At 45.3% G+C, this 14,553-nt stretch overlaps 1 protein-coding gene across 3 annotated transcripts in view; it reads left to right on the top strand.

Moving 5' to 3' along the window:
- The window catches only part of LOC121569923 (transcriptional activator GLI3-like), a 146,164-nt gene that overhangs the window by 59,602 nt on the left and 72,009 nt on the right, over nucleotides 1-14,553 (top strand). For all 3 annotated transcript variants that reach the window (XM_041881266.2, XM_041881267.2, XM_041881265.2), the window contains exon 4: nucleotides 12,657-12,762. In XM_041881266.2, the coding sequence (XP_041737200.1) occupies nucleotides 12,657-12,762 (106 nt within the window). The remainder of the gene's footprint in view (nucleotides 1-12,656; nucleotides 12,763-14,553) is intronic.

Genomic DNA, 14,553 nt, shown 5'->3' with positions numbered 1-14,553 from the left:
CATGACATAATTTTCTGGAATTTTCCAAGCTGTTTAAAGGTCCAGTCAACTTAGTGTCTGTAAACTTCTGACCCACTGGAATTGTGATACAGTGAATTATAAGTGAAATAATCTGTCTGTAAACAATTGTTGGAAAAATTACTTGTATCATGCACAAAGTAGATGTCCTAACCGACTTGCCAAAACTATAGTTTGTTAAGAAGAAATTTGTGGAGTGGTTGAAACACAAGTTTTAATGACTCCAACCTAAGTGTATGTAAACTTCCGACTTCAACTGTATGCTATTTCCTACATTGTCTGTTCTTTCATAACACAAGTGGATATCAACTTGAATGCCCCGGGCCACAGTGACCAGTCATGCTGGCCAATGCCTTGTTGAATCCCCACCCTGCTCACTAGCTAGCCTCACTCTGCGTGGGTTAGAATTGAGGTGCGTCCGAGTGCCTCTTTCCCCTGCCATACCAGGCCTTTGTATTATTAGCCTCACAGTCACTGACTCTCACACAGTCAGGCAGAGTTACTCTCCTACACGCTGTCATGCTGGGTCAGCCCCAATATGACCTGCCGTGGGGCCCAGGGTCGAGATGCACCGTGTGGATATGGGGACTATGGGCAATGCTTAATTTGAGCCGGATCCTGCCGGAACAGGTTCCGACACCTCTCAGTTTTGGACAGTTTCCTTCCGGAACCTATTTGGCCGGATCCGGTACCTCTCGTTGCATGAAAAATAATTGTCACTTTTAGCTGTGGTGTGTAACCGTATAACAAGGCATAGCCTACAGTCGGGAACGCATGGCAAATCTGTCAGTGAACAAACAGCATGCAGACAAAACTGGCCTTTCGCAATATTTCAAATAGTCTACAATCGCGGGAAAACACAGGTTGGAAAGCAAATGGCTCCTGCTGAAAAGAGAAGAATCTAATCTGTCAGCTGTAGGCTACCAAAATATTTTATCAACTTCCAAATATTGTTTTACAAAGTAAAACAAGAGAGAGAGAGAGAGAGCAAGGCTTTTGGCACGAGCGCATATGCCATCACTAGAGAGTGAGCAGCGGATCATTGGGTGAGTCAGTCAAACTGGAAAGCATTTCTAGGACTATAATTTCCTCCTCATATTGTAGCATACAATATGTCTCCACACACCTAGGCCTGGGCTATTGATTATGGCCATTGTAGTTAATTACAGTGGGGAGAACAAGTATTTAATACACTGCCGATTTTGCAGGTTTTCCTACTTACAAAGCATGTAGAGGTCTGTAATTTTGATCATAGGTACACTTCAACTGTGAGAGACGGAATCTAAAACAAAAATCCAGAAAATCACATTGTATGATTTTTAAGTAATTAATTTGCATTTTATTGCATGACATAAGTATTTGATCACCTACCAACCAGTAAGAATTCCGGCTCTCACAGACCTGTTCGTTTTTATTTAAGAAGCCCTCCTGTTCTCCACTCATTACCTGTATTAACTGCACCTGTTTGAACTCGTTACCTGTATAAAAGACACCTGTCCACACACTCAATCAAACAGACTCCAACCTCTCCACAATGGCCAAGACCAGAGAGATGTGTAAGGACATCAGGGATAAAATTGTAGACCTGCACAAGGCTGGGATGGGCTACAGGACAATAGGCAAGCAGCTTGGTGAGAAGGCAACAACTGTTGGCGCAATTATTAAAAAATGGAAGAAGTTCAAGATGACGGTCAATCACCCTCGGTCTGGGGCTCCATGCAAGATCTCACCTCGTGGGGCATCAATGATCATGAGGAAGGTGAGGGATCAGTCCAGAACTACACGGCAGGAGCTGGTCAATGACCTGAAGACAGCTGGGACCACAGTCTCAAAGAAAACCATTAGTAACACACTACGCCGTCATGGATTAAAATCCTGCAGCGCACGCAAGGTCCCCCTGCTCAAGCCAGCGCATGTCCAGGCCCCTCTGAAGTTTGCCAATGACCATCTGGATGATCCAGAGGAGGAATGGGAGAAGGTCATGTGGTCTGATGAGACAAAAATAGAGCTTTTTGGTCTAAACTCCACTCGCCGTGTTTGGAGGAAGAAGAAGGATGAGTACAACCCCAATAACACCATCCCAACCGTGAAGCATGGAGGTGGAAACATCATTCTTTGGGGATGCTTTTCTGCAAAGGGGACAGGACGACTGCACCATATTGAGGGGAGGATGGATGGGGCCATGTATTGCGAGATCTTGGCCAACAACCTCCTTCCCTCAGTAAGAGCATTGAAGATGGGTCGTGGCTGGGTCTTCCAGCATGACAACGACCCGAAACACACAGCCAGGGCAACTAAGGAGTGGCTCTGTAAGAGGCATCTCAAGGTCCTGGAGTGGCCTAGCCAGTCTCCAGACCTGAACCCAATAGAAAATCTTTGGAGGGAGCTGAAAGTCCGTATTGCCCAGCGACAGCCCCGAAACCTGAAGGATCTGGAGAAGGTCTGTATGGAGGAGTGGGCCAAAATCCCTGCTGCAGTGTGTGCAAACCTGGTCAAGACCTACAGGAAACGTATGATCTCTTTAATTGCAAACAAAGGTTTCTGTACCAAATATTAAGTTCTGCTTTTCTGATGTATCAAATACTTATGTCATGCAATAAAATGCAAATTAATTACTTAAAAATCATACAATGTGATTTTCAGGATTTTTGTTTTAGATTCCGTCTCTCACAGTTGAAGTGTACCTATGATAAAAATGACAGTTCTGGGCTGATCCCTCAACTTCCTCATGATCATTGATGCCCCACGAGGTGAGATCTTGCATGGAGCCCCAGACCGAGGGTGATTGACCGTCATCTTGAACTTCTTCCATTTTCTAATAATTGCGCCAACAGTTGTTGCCTTCTCACCACGCTGCTTGCCTATTGTCCTGTAGCCCATCCCAGCCTTGTGCAGGTCTACAATTTTATCCCTGATGTCCTTACACAGCTCTCTGGTCTTTGCCATTGTGGAGAGGTTGGAGTCTGTTTGATTGAGTGTGTGGACAGGTGTCTTTTATACAGGTAACGAGTTCAAACAGGTGCAGTTAATACAGGTAATGAGTGGAGAACAGGAGGGCTTCTTAAAGAAAAACTAACAGGTCTGTGAGAGCCGGAATTCTTACTGGTTGGTAGGTGATCAAATACTTATGTCATGCAATAAAATGCAAATGAATTACTTAAAAATTATACAATGTGATTTTCTTGATTTTTGTTTTAGATTCCGTCTCTCACAGTTGAAGTGTACCTATGATAAAAATGACAGACCTCTACATGCTTTGTAAGTAGGAAAACCTGCAAAATCGGCAGTGTATCAAATACTTGTTCTCCCCACTATATGTAGAATATTGGCCTGGTGGAAACTACAACTCATTACTACATCGCACAGTACGGGCTTGATCTGATTTATCTCTAGAGAAACTGCGCAATGTACGCATTGAGCTCACAGAAAAACCTGAACGAAATGGAATTCAAATAATTGAACCGATGTTGGTCAATACGTTTTTTTGAAAACAAAACATTTACGAAATGTTGGTTAATCGCTCAGCACTAATGGACAATAAAGTACGTCTTGTCTTATCTTATTTAAAGTTCAAGTTTTTACTGATATCCGCATGGCAGTGAAAGACACTGAAATACATGGATATTACCATACACACACAATAACACATTCAAGTTGAAGTAAAATTCATGACAATATGTACATTAAGGACACTCAAAGAGTTTTGTTGTTTAATTTGCATAGGTAGGGTATGGGTGACACTACTGTATAGTGCTATATACTGTATACACCATGCATTAGCCATGCTTAAAATAGATGTTCAGTGGATGGTCTGGCACACAATGTTCCTCTTTATTTATTTATTGGGGTTAAAGACTTAAACATGGGCCTTAAAAACAACACAGATCTGAAAATAGGATAGTCTCGAACAACCATAAATCACATGGGAATAAAGCCCAAATAAGCGTATAGCATGGTCCTGTTGAGTTAACCTGAGGTTTAAGTAATTTCCTTTCCACCGCGAGATGTATCATTGTTTGGACTGGCTGCCTGGCTGCTCGGGGGGCCAGGCACTAGGCAGAGACAGAGCGGGAGAGAGATGGGATAGATGGAGATGGAGAGGGAGTGAGAGAGAGCGGGAGGGGGAGAGAGAGAGACTGGAGTTTAGTGCAGTGTTTCTGCCGCTAAATCGCTGTGTAAATCCCTACCTGGGGAGGGGGAGAAGGAAGAGGAGGGCGAACCGACGCAATGCGCTTTGTTCTGCCCCCCACAGTTTAGGCCAATCTGTAGGAATTCACCAAATGCAGGAGATAGATTGGTTCTCTGCAGAGGATCCCACAAAATAACCTTAACTTCTACTCTGCTGCTCTGTGCTGGCATGGAGGGAGGAAAGGAGGGAGGAAAGGAGGTAGGGAAGGAGAGGGAGGGAGAGGAGGGAAGGTATGTCAGGGGAGCTGGTGTAGGGGTACAGTTCATGGAGAGTGGTGCGTGTGTACCTTCACTCTGAGACAAAGCGAGGGCCCTCACTGGGCCCTCACTGGGTGCGCAATTTGTTAAGATTGACTCCACTTGGTAAATGTCTTGCAGATGCAGGACTTTCATTATGCTATTTGGGGTGGGGTAAGAGGAGTACGGGGGTAGGGGATAGGGGGAATAAGGAAGGGTAAATTACTTTGACCAAACATATTCGCTGCCCAATCTCAACCCTCATCTCTATCCTGCTTCCTGATTGGTTTAAAACAACTACAGTATATGCCCCAGCATGTAAGGAACTTTAAGCAATGCATAGGCACACACCAGAGTGACTTATGCAGTGTAAACTAGAACGTTCTTTGCTTCTCTGAGAGAGAGAGGTAGAGAGAGTGAGAGAGAGAGAGAGAGAGAGAGAGAGAGAGAGAGAGAGAGAGAGAGAGAGAGAGAGAGAGAGAGAGAGAGAGAGAGAGAGAGAGAGAGAGAATGAAAGCGAGTGAGAGAGAGAGGGAGACAGCGAGAGAGAAAGAGGGAGAGAGAGAGTGAGAGAGAAAGAGTGAGAGAGAGAGAGAGAGAGAGAGAGAGAGAGAGAGAGAGAGAGAGAGAGAGAGAGAGAGAGAGAGGGAGAGAGCGAGAGCGAGAGCGAGAGAAAAAGGAGGTAGAGAGAGTGAGGGAGGGAGCAGAAGAAGAGAAGTGTATTGATTTACTGGGAAAGGAGAAAGTGCAATCTGCCAACGTTTCTCTCAATGATGAATGGCAGAGAGATTGGCAAGCCAACACTTTAAACACACTTCTTTTATTTAACCTCTACCCTCTTGCTTTGTCTTTTCTCTCACAGTTAGTCTTTGCTGAGAAAAGGATCTGTTTTCTCCCCAGTCAAACACACACACACACGCACACACAAATACACACACGCACGCACACACGAAAACACACACACGCACTCTAGCTGTTTTGCTGAGTCTAGGCCGCGCACACACACACCTCGTACAGTACTGCAGAGAGCCTCAGCACAGCCGGAGCATTAGGCTAATTTATACAGTGGTAATTAGCCCATTAGACGTGCAACAATCTGGGACAGTAATTCAGCAAAACGCTCCAAAAGTCAACAGGAACTCCCACTGAGCTAAGCTAAACAGTCCCGGAATGTGTTATTTACATGTTGAAAACAGCTTGAGGTCTCAGTGTAAGCAAACACAAGCAAACAACTAGAGCAGGGGTGCAGGGGGCGAGGGATTGATCTGGAGGCGATGGGGGCGCTCCGCTGCCCTCCCCCAAAAATAACCTCCAACATCACACACACTCCTCGTGATATTGACACACTCCGCATGGCGTTCCCTTCATGTGAACAGTTGTAGCCGAACAGAGACACAGGTGTGCTGGTGTGATTCGTGATCATGTGGAGTTGTTTGTGGTGGAAGGGTCGGTGTCGCACAGTTTGTGGAATTGAGAGAAGGGGAAGGGATTGTAGGGATTGCAGAGGGGTTTTGTTAGGGCTTGTCTAGTGTAATGTATACTCACTCATTCATGTACATATGCTGTTACTCATAGTCAGTCATACACACACACATACACACACACTCAACGAGCATCTCTCACACACTCAACTAAGCTAGCGCTCTTCTACTCGCTACTCAGTCATCATCTGGCTTGGGGCAGCGGTGAAGGCGGCGTGCCTGAGTGTTGAGATCATGAGCGAGGAGAGAAGTGGCGTAATGAAACTTGGCAGTCCTGTAGGCCCAGAATCGCCATCATATGTTCCACATTACCCATTCACAAACCTGTGGAGCAGAGCAGGCCCCGGCAGCAGCTCTTTTCTCACTCCGCTTCAGTCGGTTATGACAATCTGTCAGTGCGTCTTTGTGCTATTGCACCAGAGCATCGAGGAGCAGAGGAGACGCTCAGTGGGTTCTGGATGACTGTTCTTCCTCAGTGTCAGGCTGCAGATGACACAGTGTATGCTTCCCAAATGGCTCCCTATTTCCTATTTAGTGCACTGGTCAAAAGTAGTGCACTATATAGGGAATAGGGCGCCATTTGGGGGCGCCATTCAGGGGTGCCATTTGGGACACAACCACAGTGATAGAGGAGAGTCGGGAGCAGTCAGTACGGGACAGGAGGAATCTCACTTATGATAAGTCGTCAACCTTCTGAATAGGTAACACAGGAGATATTGGTTATGTGAAATTGCGGTTCAAGATCGATTACAGTATGGTTGACTATTCCGATTATTTTCAAGTGCGGCAACACACAAACTATAGCCATATTCCACTTTGTAGTAGACCTTACATTAAGGGAATAAATTAACTAATAAGAACCCACTAGAATGATATGCTTTAGGCTTTATTCTTTCTACCCCCCCTCCTCTTTAAAATCCTTTAAGTGTCCAATAAAAGACAAAGTAATTATCATCCTCTTCCTTAATGAAGGGGAAGCAGCAGGCTTTTGGTCCTCAGTAACAGTGTGTTTGTGTTAGAATTACAACTAATGAGTCTGGTCAAAGTGGCCAACTAATTGTCCTTTCATTACAGACCCATTTGTAATCACGTCTTAATGAGTTCCGTCCCTAAAAAATATGAAACAAAAAATTAATACTACTCTTATGCAAAGTTATGCAGGGTCATTAAAATACTTCAAAAGAATTTGAGACTTATTGGGTACTGGTTAGTGATGAATTGCTGTTGAGTTGCGGTTTTGGAAATGTACTCTTAATTGATACATTTTGATAATGTTTTCCCCCAAAGCAAAAGTTTCCAGACTGTGCCCATTATTTCTGAGGGTTTTGGTCTGTTAGTGACATACTGTATTTGGTTGGTATAGTACAGTGTGCGTCCCAAATGGCACACTATTCCCTATATAGTGCATTACTTTTGACCACCCTATCGGCCCTGGGCAAAAACTAGTGCACTAAATTGGGAATAAGGTGCTATTTGTGACGCATAGTTATGCTTTACCCTATAATGGTTTATTTAATCATTCTCACATTGCCATGGGCGGTTATAGGACCTCTGTGCAGTGGGGGCAAATGCATACACATTACACTCTCTCCTATGGAATGCTAGTCCATACAGTGGTGTTGTGGCAGCAGCGGTGGGGACGCTAAAAGCTGTGATGCGCATTAACTCTCTATACAACCCCCAGCTGTGTCTGTATTCTAAAGAGGCCCCGGAATACATGTAGTGAATATCCAGAAGAGCAGGGGCAATTTACTCCCAGAGTCAACAAAGTAGTCCCCACAGGAGACAGTGGTGATGGATTGTGGGATGGAGCTCTCTCTCTCTCTCTCTCTCTCTCTCTCTCTCTCTCTCTCTCTCTCTCTCTCTCTCTCTCTCTCTCTCTCTCTCTCTCTCTCTCTCTCTCTCTCTCTTTCCCTTGTTCTCGGCACGGCATACATTCCCTCAAGTGGTACACAGGGCTGTTAGCCTGCCTAATGGAGGTAGTGTGGTGCGGCGTAAAAGAGGTGGCAGAGCCTATTTAGATAGAGGCCCTGCTAAAGTAAACTTCAGACAGGGATTCAAATAAACCAGCTCCCCTAATCGACTGCTGAGGGCTGAGGCGAGGGAGGAGTGTGGGCTGACACCAGAAGGGAGGGAGGGAGGGAGGGAGGAGACCGATAAAGGGGGGAGGAAAGAGGAGGGAAGAAGGAGGAGGGGGAGGCACAGGGGTGTGTTGAGTGAGCAGCTCCAGAGGGATAAACAGAGGGGGGATCTGGGTAATCTAGAGTGGAGAGGCGGATGTGGTGAAGGAGGAGGTGGGGGAGGAGGCGGTGAGGGAGGAGGGGGAGGTGGAGGAGAGGTCTACCAAGGAGAGGTTCTGCAATCTGAAATCTCTATAGTCCCTCCATAGACCTCTCTCCTGCCTCAATGGTTGAAGTTACAGCCCAGGGTTTTACATGAGTGGTCAAGGATATCGCTTAGAGACCCTAGCAAATCAATACTGCTCATTTTAGTGCATTGGAGCCAAGAGTTGTTAGGTAAACACAAGTGATAGCAGATTCCACCCTTTTACCTCCTCTCATTCAGAGAAGACCAGGCCAAACATGAGTCATCAGAAGGAAGCTATCAAAGAGACAGATACTCAGACAGGTCAAACACAGTGCCAGAGGGCTGCTGCAGTAGGCATTTAGCTAGCTTTTCTCTTTGCTTTCTCTTTCTTATAAAAACAAGTTCATTTTCAAATTAATTTTCACATTTGTGTAATACAATGGAATGTTATTTTTTTTTACTATTACAGACTTGTTCCACAGTAAGTTTTTTGAGCCTCCTGATCAAAGTATCATTTTCCATGTTAAGACATAGGGTTAATTGGTCTGGAGGGCAAACACTCTGTTTTTATCCTCTCCTTCTAATCAGGGGCTACAGACGGAGCCCTCCAGGACCAGGATTGAAGAACCCTGTTAAGACCATTAAATACTCTATTTTGCTAAACAATGCAAGCCATTATTTATTATTATAACTGGTGTGCAATCATAGAAAACATTCCTAATCTATTCACTAGGATGTATCTGATTTATAGCTGTCTGCTTACATGAAACGTAATACAACTCAACACATTTCTCTTTGAATACTTTCCACTAAACAAGGCCTGTCTGAATTGTTGGTTGAGCTGGGGCAGGGCAGGTAGCCAAGCTGTAAGTAATGTATTAATAAGGAGTGTTGAGGTAGTGAGTGTTGAGGGAGTGAGTGTTGAGGTAGTGTGTGTTGAGGTAGTCAGTGTTGAGGTAGTCAGTGTTGAGGTAGTCAGTTTTGAGGTAGTCAGTGTTAGGTAGTGTGTGTTGAAGTAGTCAGTTGGGGGTAGTGTGTGTTGAGGTAGTGTGTGTTGAGGTAGTGTGTGTTGAGGTAGTGTGTGTTGAGGTAGTCAGTGTTGAGGTAGTGTGTGTTGAGGTAGTCAGTGTTGAGGGAGTGCTTATTGAGGTAGTGAGTGTTGAGGTAGAGATTGTTGAGGTAGTGAGTGTTTAGGTAGTGATTAAACCTAACTGTAAGTCGCTCTGGATAAGAGTGTCTGCTAAATGACTAAAATGTAAAATGTAAATGTAAAATGATTGTTGAGGTAGATAGTGTCAAAGTAGTGATTGTTGAGGTAGAACAACAGGTCTGAATGGGCCAAGGGGGATAAACCTCCTGGTGTTGCTGCCCAGCAGTGGGCCCTGTGTTTGGCATTGACCAGGGGGCACAACTAGATCCAGCTGTTGGGCACCACTCCCCTGGCTGCCTGGCTGCTTGCCCATCCTCCTGCTGGCATACGGGCGCCAGATGTTTACACACTAAAAACACATCCTATCACGAAGCGCCCTCCTCCCCTCCCTGTTTGACTGTGTTCTGCCAGTTCAGGCGCCTGCTCACGGATAAAGACTCACTGTCTACAGGTCTGCAGACAGGCTTTTTTAATGTGATGTGACTCGTGTTTATGTTTGTGTGTGTGTGTGTGCATTTCTGTGTTCATGTACAGTGGGGAGAACAAGTATTTGATACACTGCCGATTTTGCAGGTTTTCCTACTTACAAAGCATGTAGAGGTCTGTAACATTGTATGATTTTTTAGTAATTAATTTGCATTTTATTGCATGACATAAGTATTTGATCACCTACCAACCAGTACGAATTCCGGCTCTCACAGACCTGTTAGTTTTTCTTTAAGAAGCCCTCCTATTCTCCACTCATTACCTGTATTAACTGCACCTGTTTGAACTCGTTACCTGTATAAAATACAACTGTCCACACACTCAATCAAACAGACTCCAACCTCTCCGCAATGGCCAAGACCAGAGAGCTGTGTAAGGACATCAGGGATAAAATGGTTGACCTGCACAAGGCTGGGATGCGCTACAGGACAATAGGCAAGCAGCTTGGTGAGAAGGCAACAACTATTGGCGCAATTATTAGAAAATGGAAGAAGTTCAAGATAACGGTCAATCACCCCCGGTCTGGGGCTCCATGCAAGATCTCACCTCGTGGGGCATCAATGATCATGAGGAAGGTGAGGGATCAGCCCAGAACTACACGGCAGGACCTGGTCAATGACCTGAAGAGAGCTGGGACCACAGTCTCAAAGAAAACCATTAGTAACACACTACGCCGTCATGGATTAAAATCCTGCAGCGCATGCAAGGTCCCCCTGCTCAAGCCAGCGCATGTCCAGGCCCGTCTGAAGTTTGCCAATGACCATCTGGTTGATCCAGAGGAGGAATGGGATAAGGTAATGTGGTCTGATGAGACAAAAATAGAGCTTTTTGGTCTAAACTTCACTCGCCGTGTTTGGAGGAAGAAGAAGGATGAGTACAACCCCAAGAACACCATCCCAACCGTGAAGCATGGAGGTGGAAACATCATTCTTTGGGGATGCTTTTCTGCAAAGGGGACAGGACGACTGCACCGTATTGAGGGGAGGATGGATGGGGCCATGTATCGCGAGATCTTGGCCAACAACCTCCTTCCCTCAGTAAGAGCATTGAAGATGGGTCATGGCTGGGTCTTCCAGCATGACAACGACCCGAAACACACAGCCAGGGCAACTAAGGAGTGGCTCCGTAAGAGGCATCTCAAGGTCCTGGAGTGGCCTAGCCAGTCTCCAGACCTGAACCCAATAGAAAATCTTTGGAGGGAGCTGAAAGTCCGTATTGCCCAGCGAAAGCCCCGAAACCTGAAGGATCTGGAGAAGGTCTGTATGGAGGAGTGGGCCAAAATCCCTGCTGCAGTGTGTGCAAACCTGGTCAAGACCTACAGGAAACGTATGATCTCTGTAATTGCAAACAAAGGTTTCTGTACCAAATATTAAGTTCTGCTTTTCTGATGTATCAAATACTTATGTCATGCAATAAAATGCAAATTAATTACTTAAAAATCATACAATGTGATTTTAGATTCCGTCTCTCACAGTTGAAGTGTACCTATGATAAAAATGACAGACCTCTACATGCTTTGTAAGTAGGAAAACCTGCAAAATCGGCAGTGTATCAAATACTTGTTCTCCCCACTGTATGTGCGTGTGTGTTTTAATCCCTTCCACTTTCACAAGGGTAGGGTTTCAAGTAGCCCCTCGGGTAGTGTGGGCAAGATGCACTCACATAGACAAAGCCCATGTTTGAACTTGTCCTACAATGGATATACAGTATGAAGTATTCAAAACACAGCATTCCAGCGCTAGCGCGAGGGATTGTATACCATAGGATAGAGCAGGGATCATCAACTAGATTCAGCCGCGGGCCGATTTCTTCTTGAGCTGATGGTCAAGGGGTTGGAACATAATTATTTGTAGACTGCAAATTGGCTGCAAGAAGTCCAAACAGATATAATATTTGACTAAAACATAATCATTTCAAACCTTGCTTACATTTGTATACGATCACATATACAGTATCTCTCTAATAAGCGTGGGAATACTTTGGAACAGATTTCCAAAATTAAAATCACCTGGAGCTGATTTTCTGGTGTTTTTACGGTCTTTTATATTCAACAATAAAATCACCCGTGGGGGCCGCCATTTGGGGAACCCTGGGATAGAGGGTGCAATTGAGGTGAGGATACTTGAACTTGTGTAGTTGTATGTTTTCAGCCCTGGTGAAAATTCAGCAGCTTCTCTCTCTGGGTAAAAATAGCAAAGTGCTTGGGAGCTGATATTATGCAAATGTTTGAATGTTTTATCTGAGGAATTAGACAGCTTCCCACTTCTTTCTGACAGTTGTGACGAATCATTTCCCTGCTTCCAAACGCATCCTCCATTTTTCTCCCAATTCCCTCAGTGGTTGTTCCTCAGTGTTAGTCTTTGTGTAAAAAGTATATTTATGCCTGATCAGCCTTACAGCAAGAAAATATAAAAATGTCTCCGTCCCCTCGCAGTTAATTTGTGTCTTGGTTTATTTTGAGTTATATCCCTGAGTTGTTTTAGGTGCACTTCTTAGTGAACATTCCAAGGCAGTGAGGCTTTTTAGTTCAGTTGTTTTTAATGAGGTCTCATTTGGGCAGGGCCTCCTGAAAGATAGCCATCAACCACTGCTTTTCATTACTCTGCCCTTAGACCGGCTGAAGAAGCACATTACTTAGGAATGCCCATAAAAACATATTGAGTCAATACATGCAACCATGATTCAATGGTTGGTAAAGAGATATGTGCTTTAAAGCTGATGGTCTGTTTAACACTCTTTTTTTCTATTTTCCCCCTCCTCTTTCCCTCTTTCTTTCTACCCCCATGCAGCCCCGCCACAGTTCTTCCCTGCCTTCCATCCACCGGTGCCCATCGATGACAGACATGCTCAGGGACGCTACATCTACGAGCCGTCCCCTGTTCCCCCGCTGCACGTGTGAGTGTCACAGACTGTACACACACACACACACGACCCCTCCTCCACGCACCACACACACAACCCCTCCTCCACGCACCACACACACACACAGATACACTTCTTCTCAACAGAAAAGAATGTATAGGAATTTTGTCAGGCCTACTGAGAAGTCATTTGGATATCAGTATCATATCATTGATATCAGTATCAACCCCCAGTAGTGATAAAGTTGCTTCTGTTTTCCTCTGGGGAGTGTTGCATCCTCCTCAGAGATACTCTGTGCTCCCCAGATCAAAGGCCACGGCCCTGTCTGGGAGTAACATGATCCACATGTCAGAGACACACAAATGAACACGTGTCAAGAACATGGAAATGAGAGCCCCGGAGCGTGTGATTCTCATAAGCACAGTGATCAAGCCTTGTCAAGACGAGACGATGCAACACCCAACCTGACATACACACCTTCACTGACACACAAATAACTCTACTGAAATACACACCTTCACTGACACACACATATTTTCTGACAGACACACTGTACCATGTATACACGTCCCCCCTACCACACATACACGCACACGCACACGCACACACGCACAAAACACACACACACACACACACACACACACACACACACACACACACATATATATATGATCGCACATAAAGAAAGCAAAAACATGGTGTCATGCATAGTTAGTGAGTGGTAAGTGCATCAAGCAGAGGAACATGTAGGGGTTGAATCTCCCATTCTCATATTTCTCCTAATGCTTCACTGACGCGGTTGGCCAGGTCAGCAGCTACACATCAAAGCCCTTTGTACTAGGGGATTCCCTCAGTTTCTGTACACACACACACACACACACACACACACACACACACACACACACACACACACACACACACACACACACACACACACACACACACACACTAGTCTCTCTCTTTCTCACTCTAATTCACTCTCTCCCTCCTTCTCCCCTCTCTTTCTCTGTCTTTCCATCCACCACTTTTTCTCTCTGTTCTGCCTGAACAGTGAGTACTAGCAGTGGATGTTCTGTTGCTCTTGTGGCGCTACTTTCTAACCCGGAGACAGGAAGGAAGCGATCAGTGCGCGACGGGGAAAAATTGGATGGGGCAGCATTATGTTTTATATTCTTCATCATTATCAACTCCCCCCTCCACCCTCACCCGCCCTCGTCCTCGGGAGTCATATCTCTCCCTTGCCGATGTGCCACTAAGCATAATGAATTTTTTATGTCTCCCCCCCTCATTCAACCCCCCCCCCGTCTCCCTGAGTAAAGGAGAGAGGGAGATGTGAGGAAATAAAAAAGGGTTGGTGATTGATGCCCTGTGTCACCGCAAACAAAATGGCAAATATAATTTAGCATTTAGCTTATGTGGAGATAATGGGGAGAACACTCGCTGCCAACACGGCTCAAACAAACAGTCGCGCTTGTTATCAGTCAGAGGCGCTTTGGAGAGATCTGGAGCACAGGTTAGGGGGAAGGGGGAGACATGGAACCCACTGAATTACATTAGGGGGGAAGAGAAGAGAAGTTGTGCTGCGCCAAACAAACGTGTTCAGTCACTCGCTCTCTGTCCAGACAGGAGTTATCTGGCTGGCGCGCTTCGTTTGCTCAACCAGTCAGTGGAGGCTTGGTCGGCGCTGTACTTACCGCCTGTTTATCCACTTGTATTACTGCTTAATACGACACGCCGTGCTGAAAGGTCCCATTTTTCATTATTACAAGTCAGTTGTTTAGTGGACGGTCTTATTCAAATTGACTTGGGTACTAGTACACACAT

The sequence above is a fragment of the Coregonus clupeaformis genome, chromosome 7 (assembly GCF_020615455.1).
Source record: "Coregonus clupeaformis isolate EN_2021a chromosome 7, ASM2061545v1, whole genome shotgun sequence".
Lineage (NCBI taxonomy): Eukaryota > Metazoa > Chordata > Actinopteri > Salmoniformes > Salmonidae > Coregonus > Coregonus clupeaformis.
This window is presented reverse-complemented; position numbering and strand designations above follow the sequence as displayed.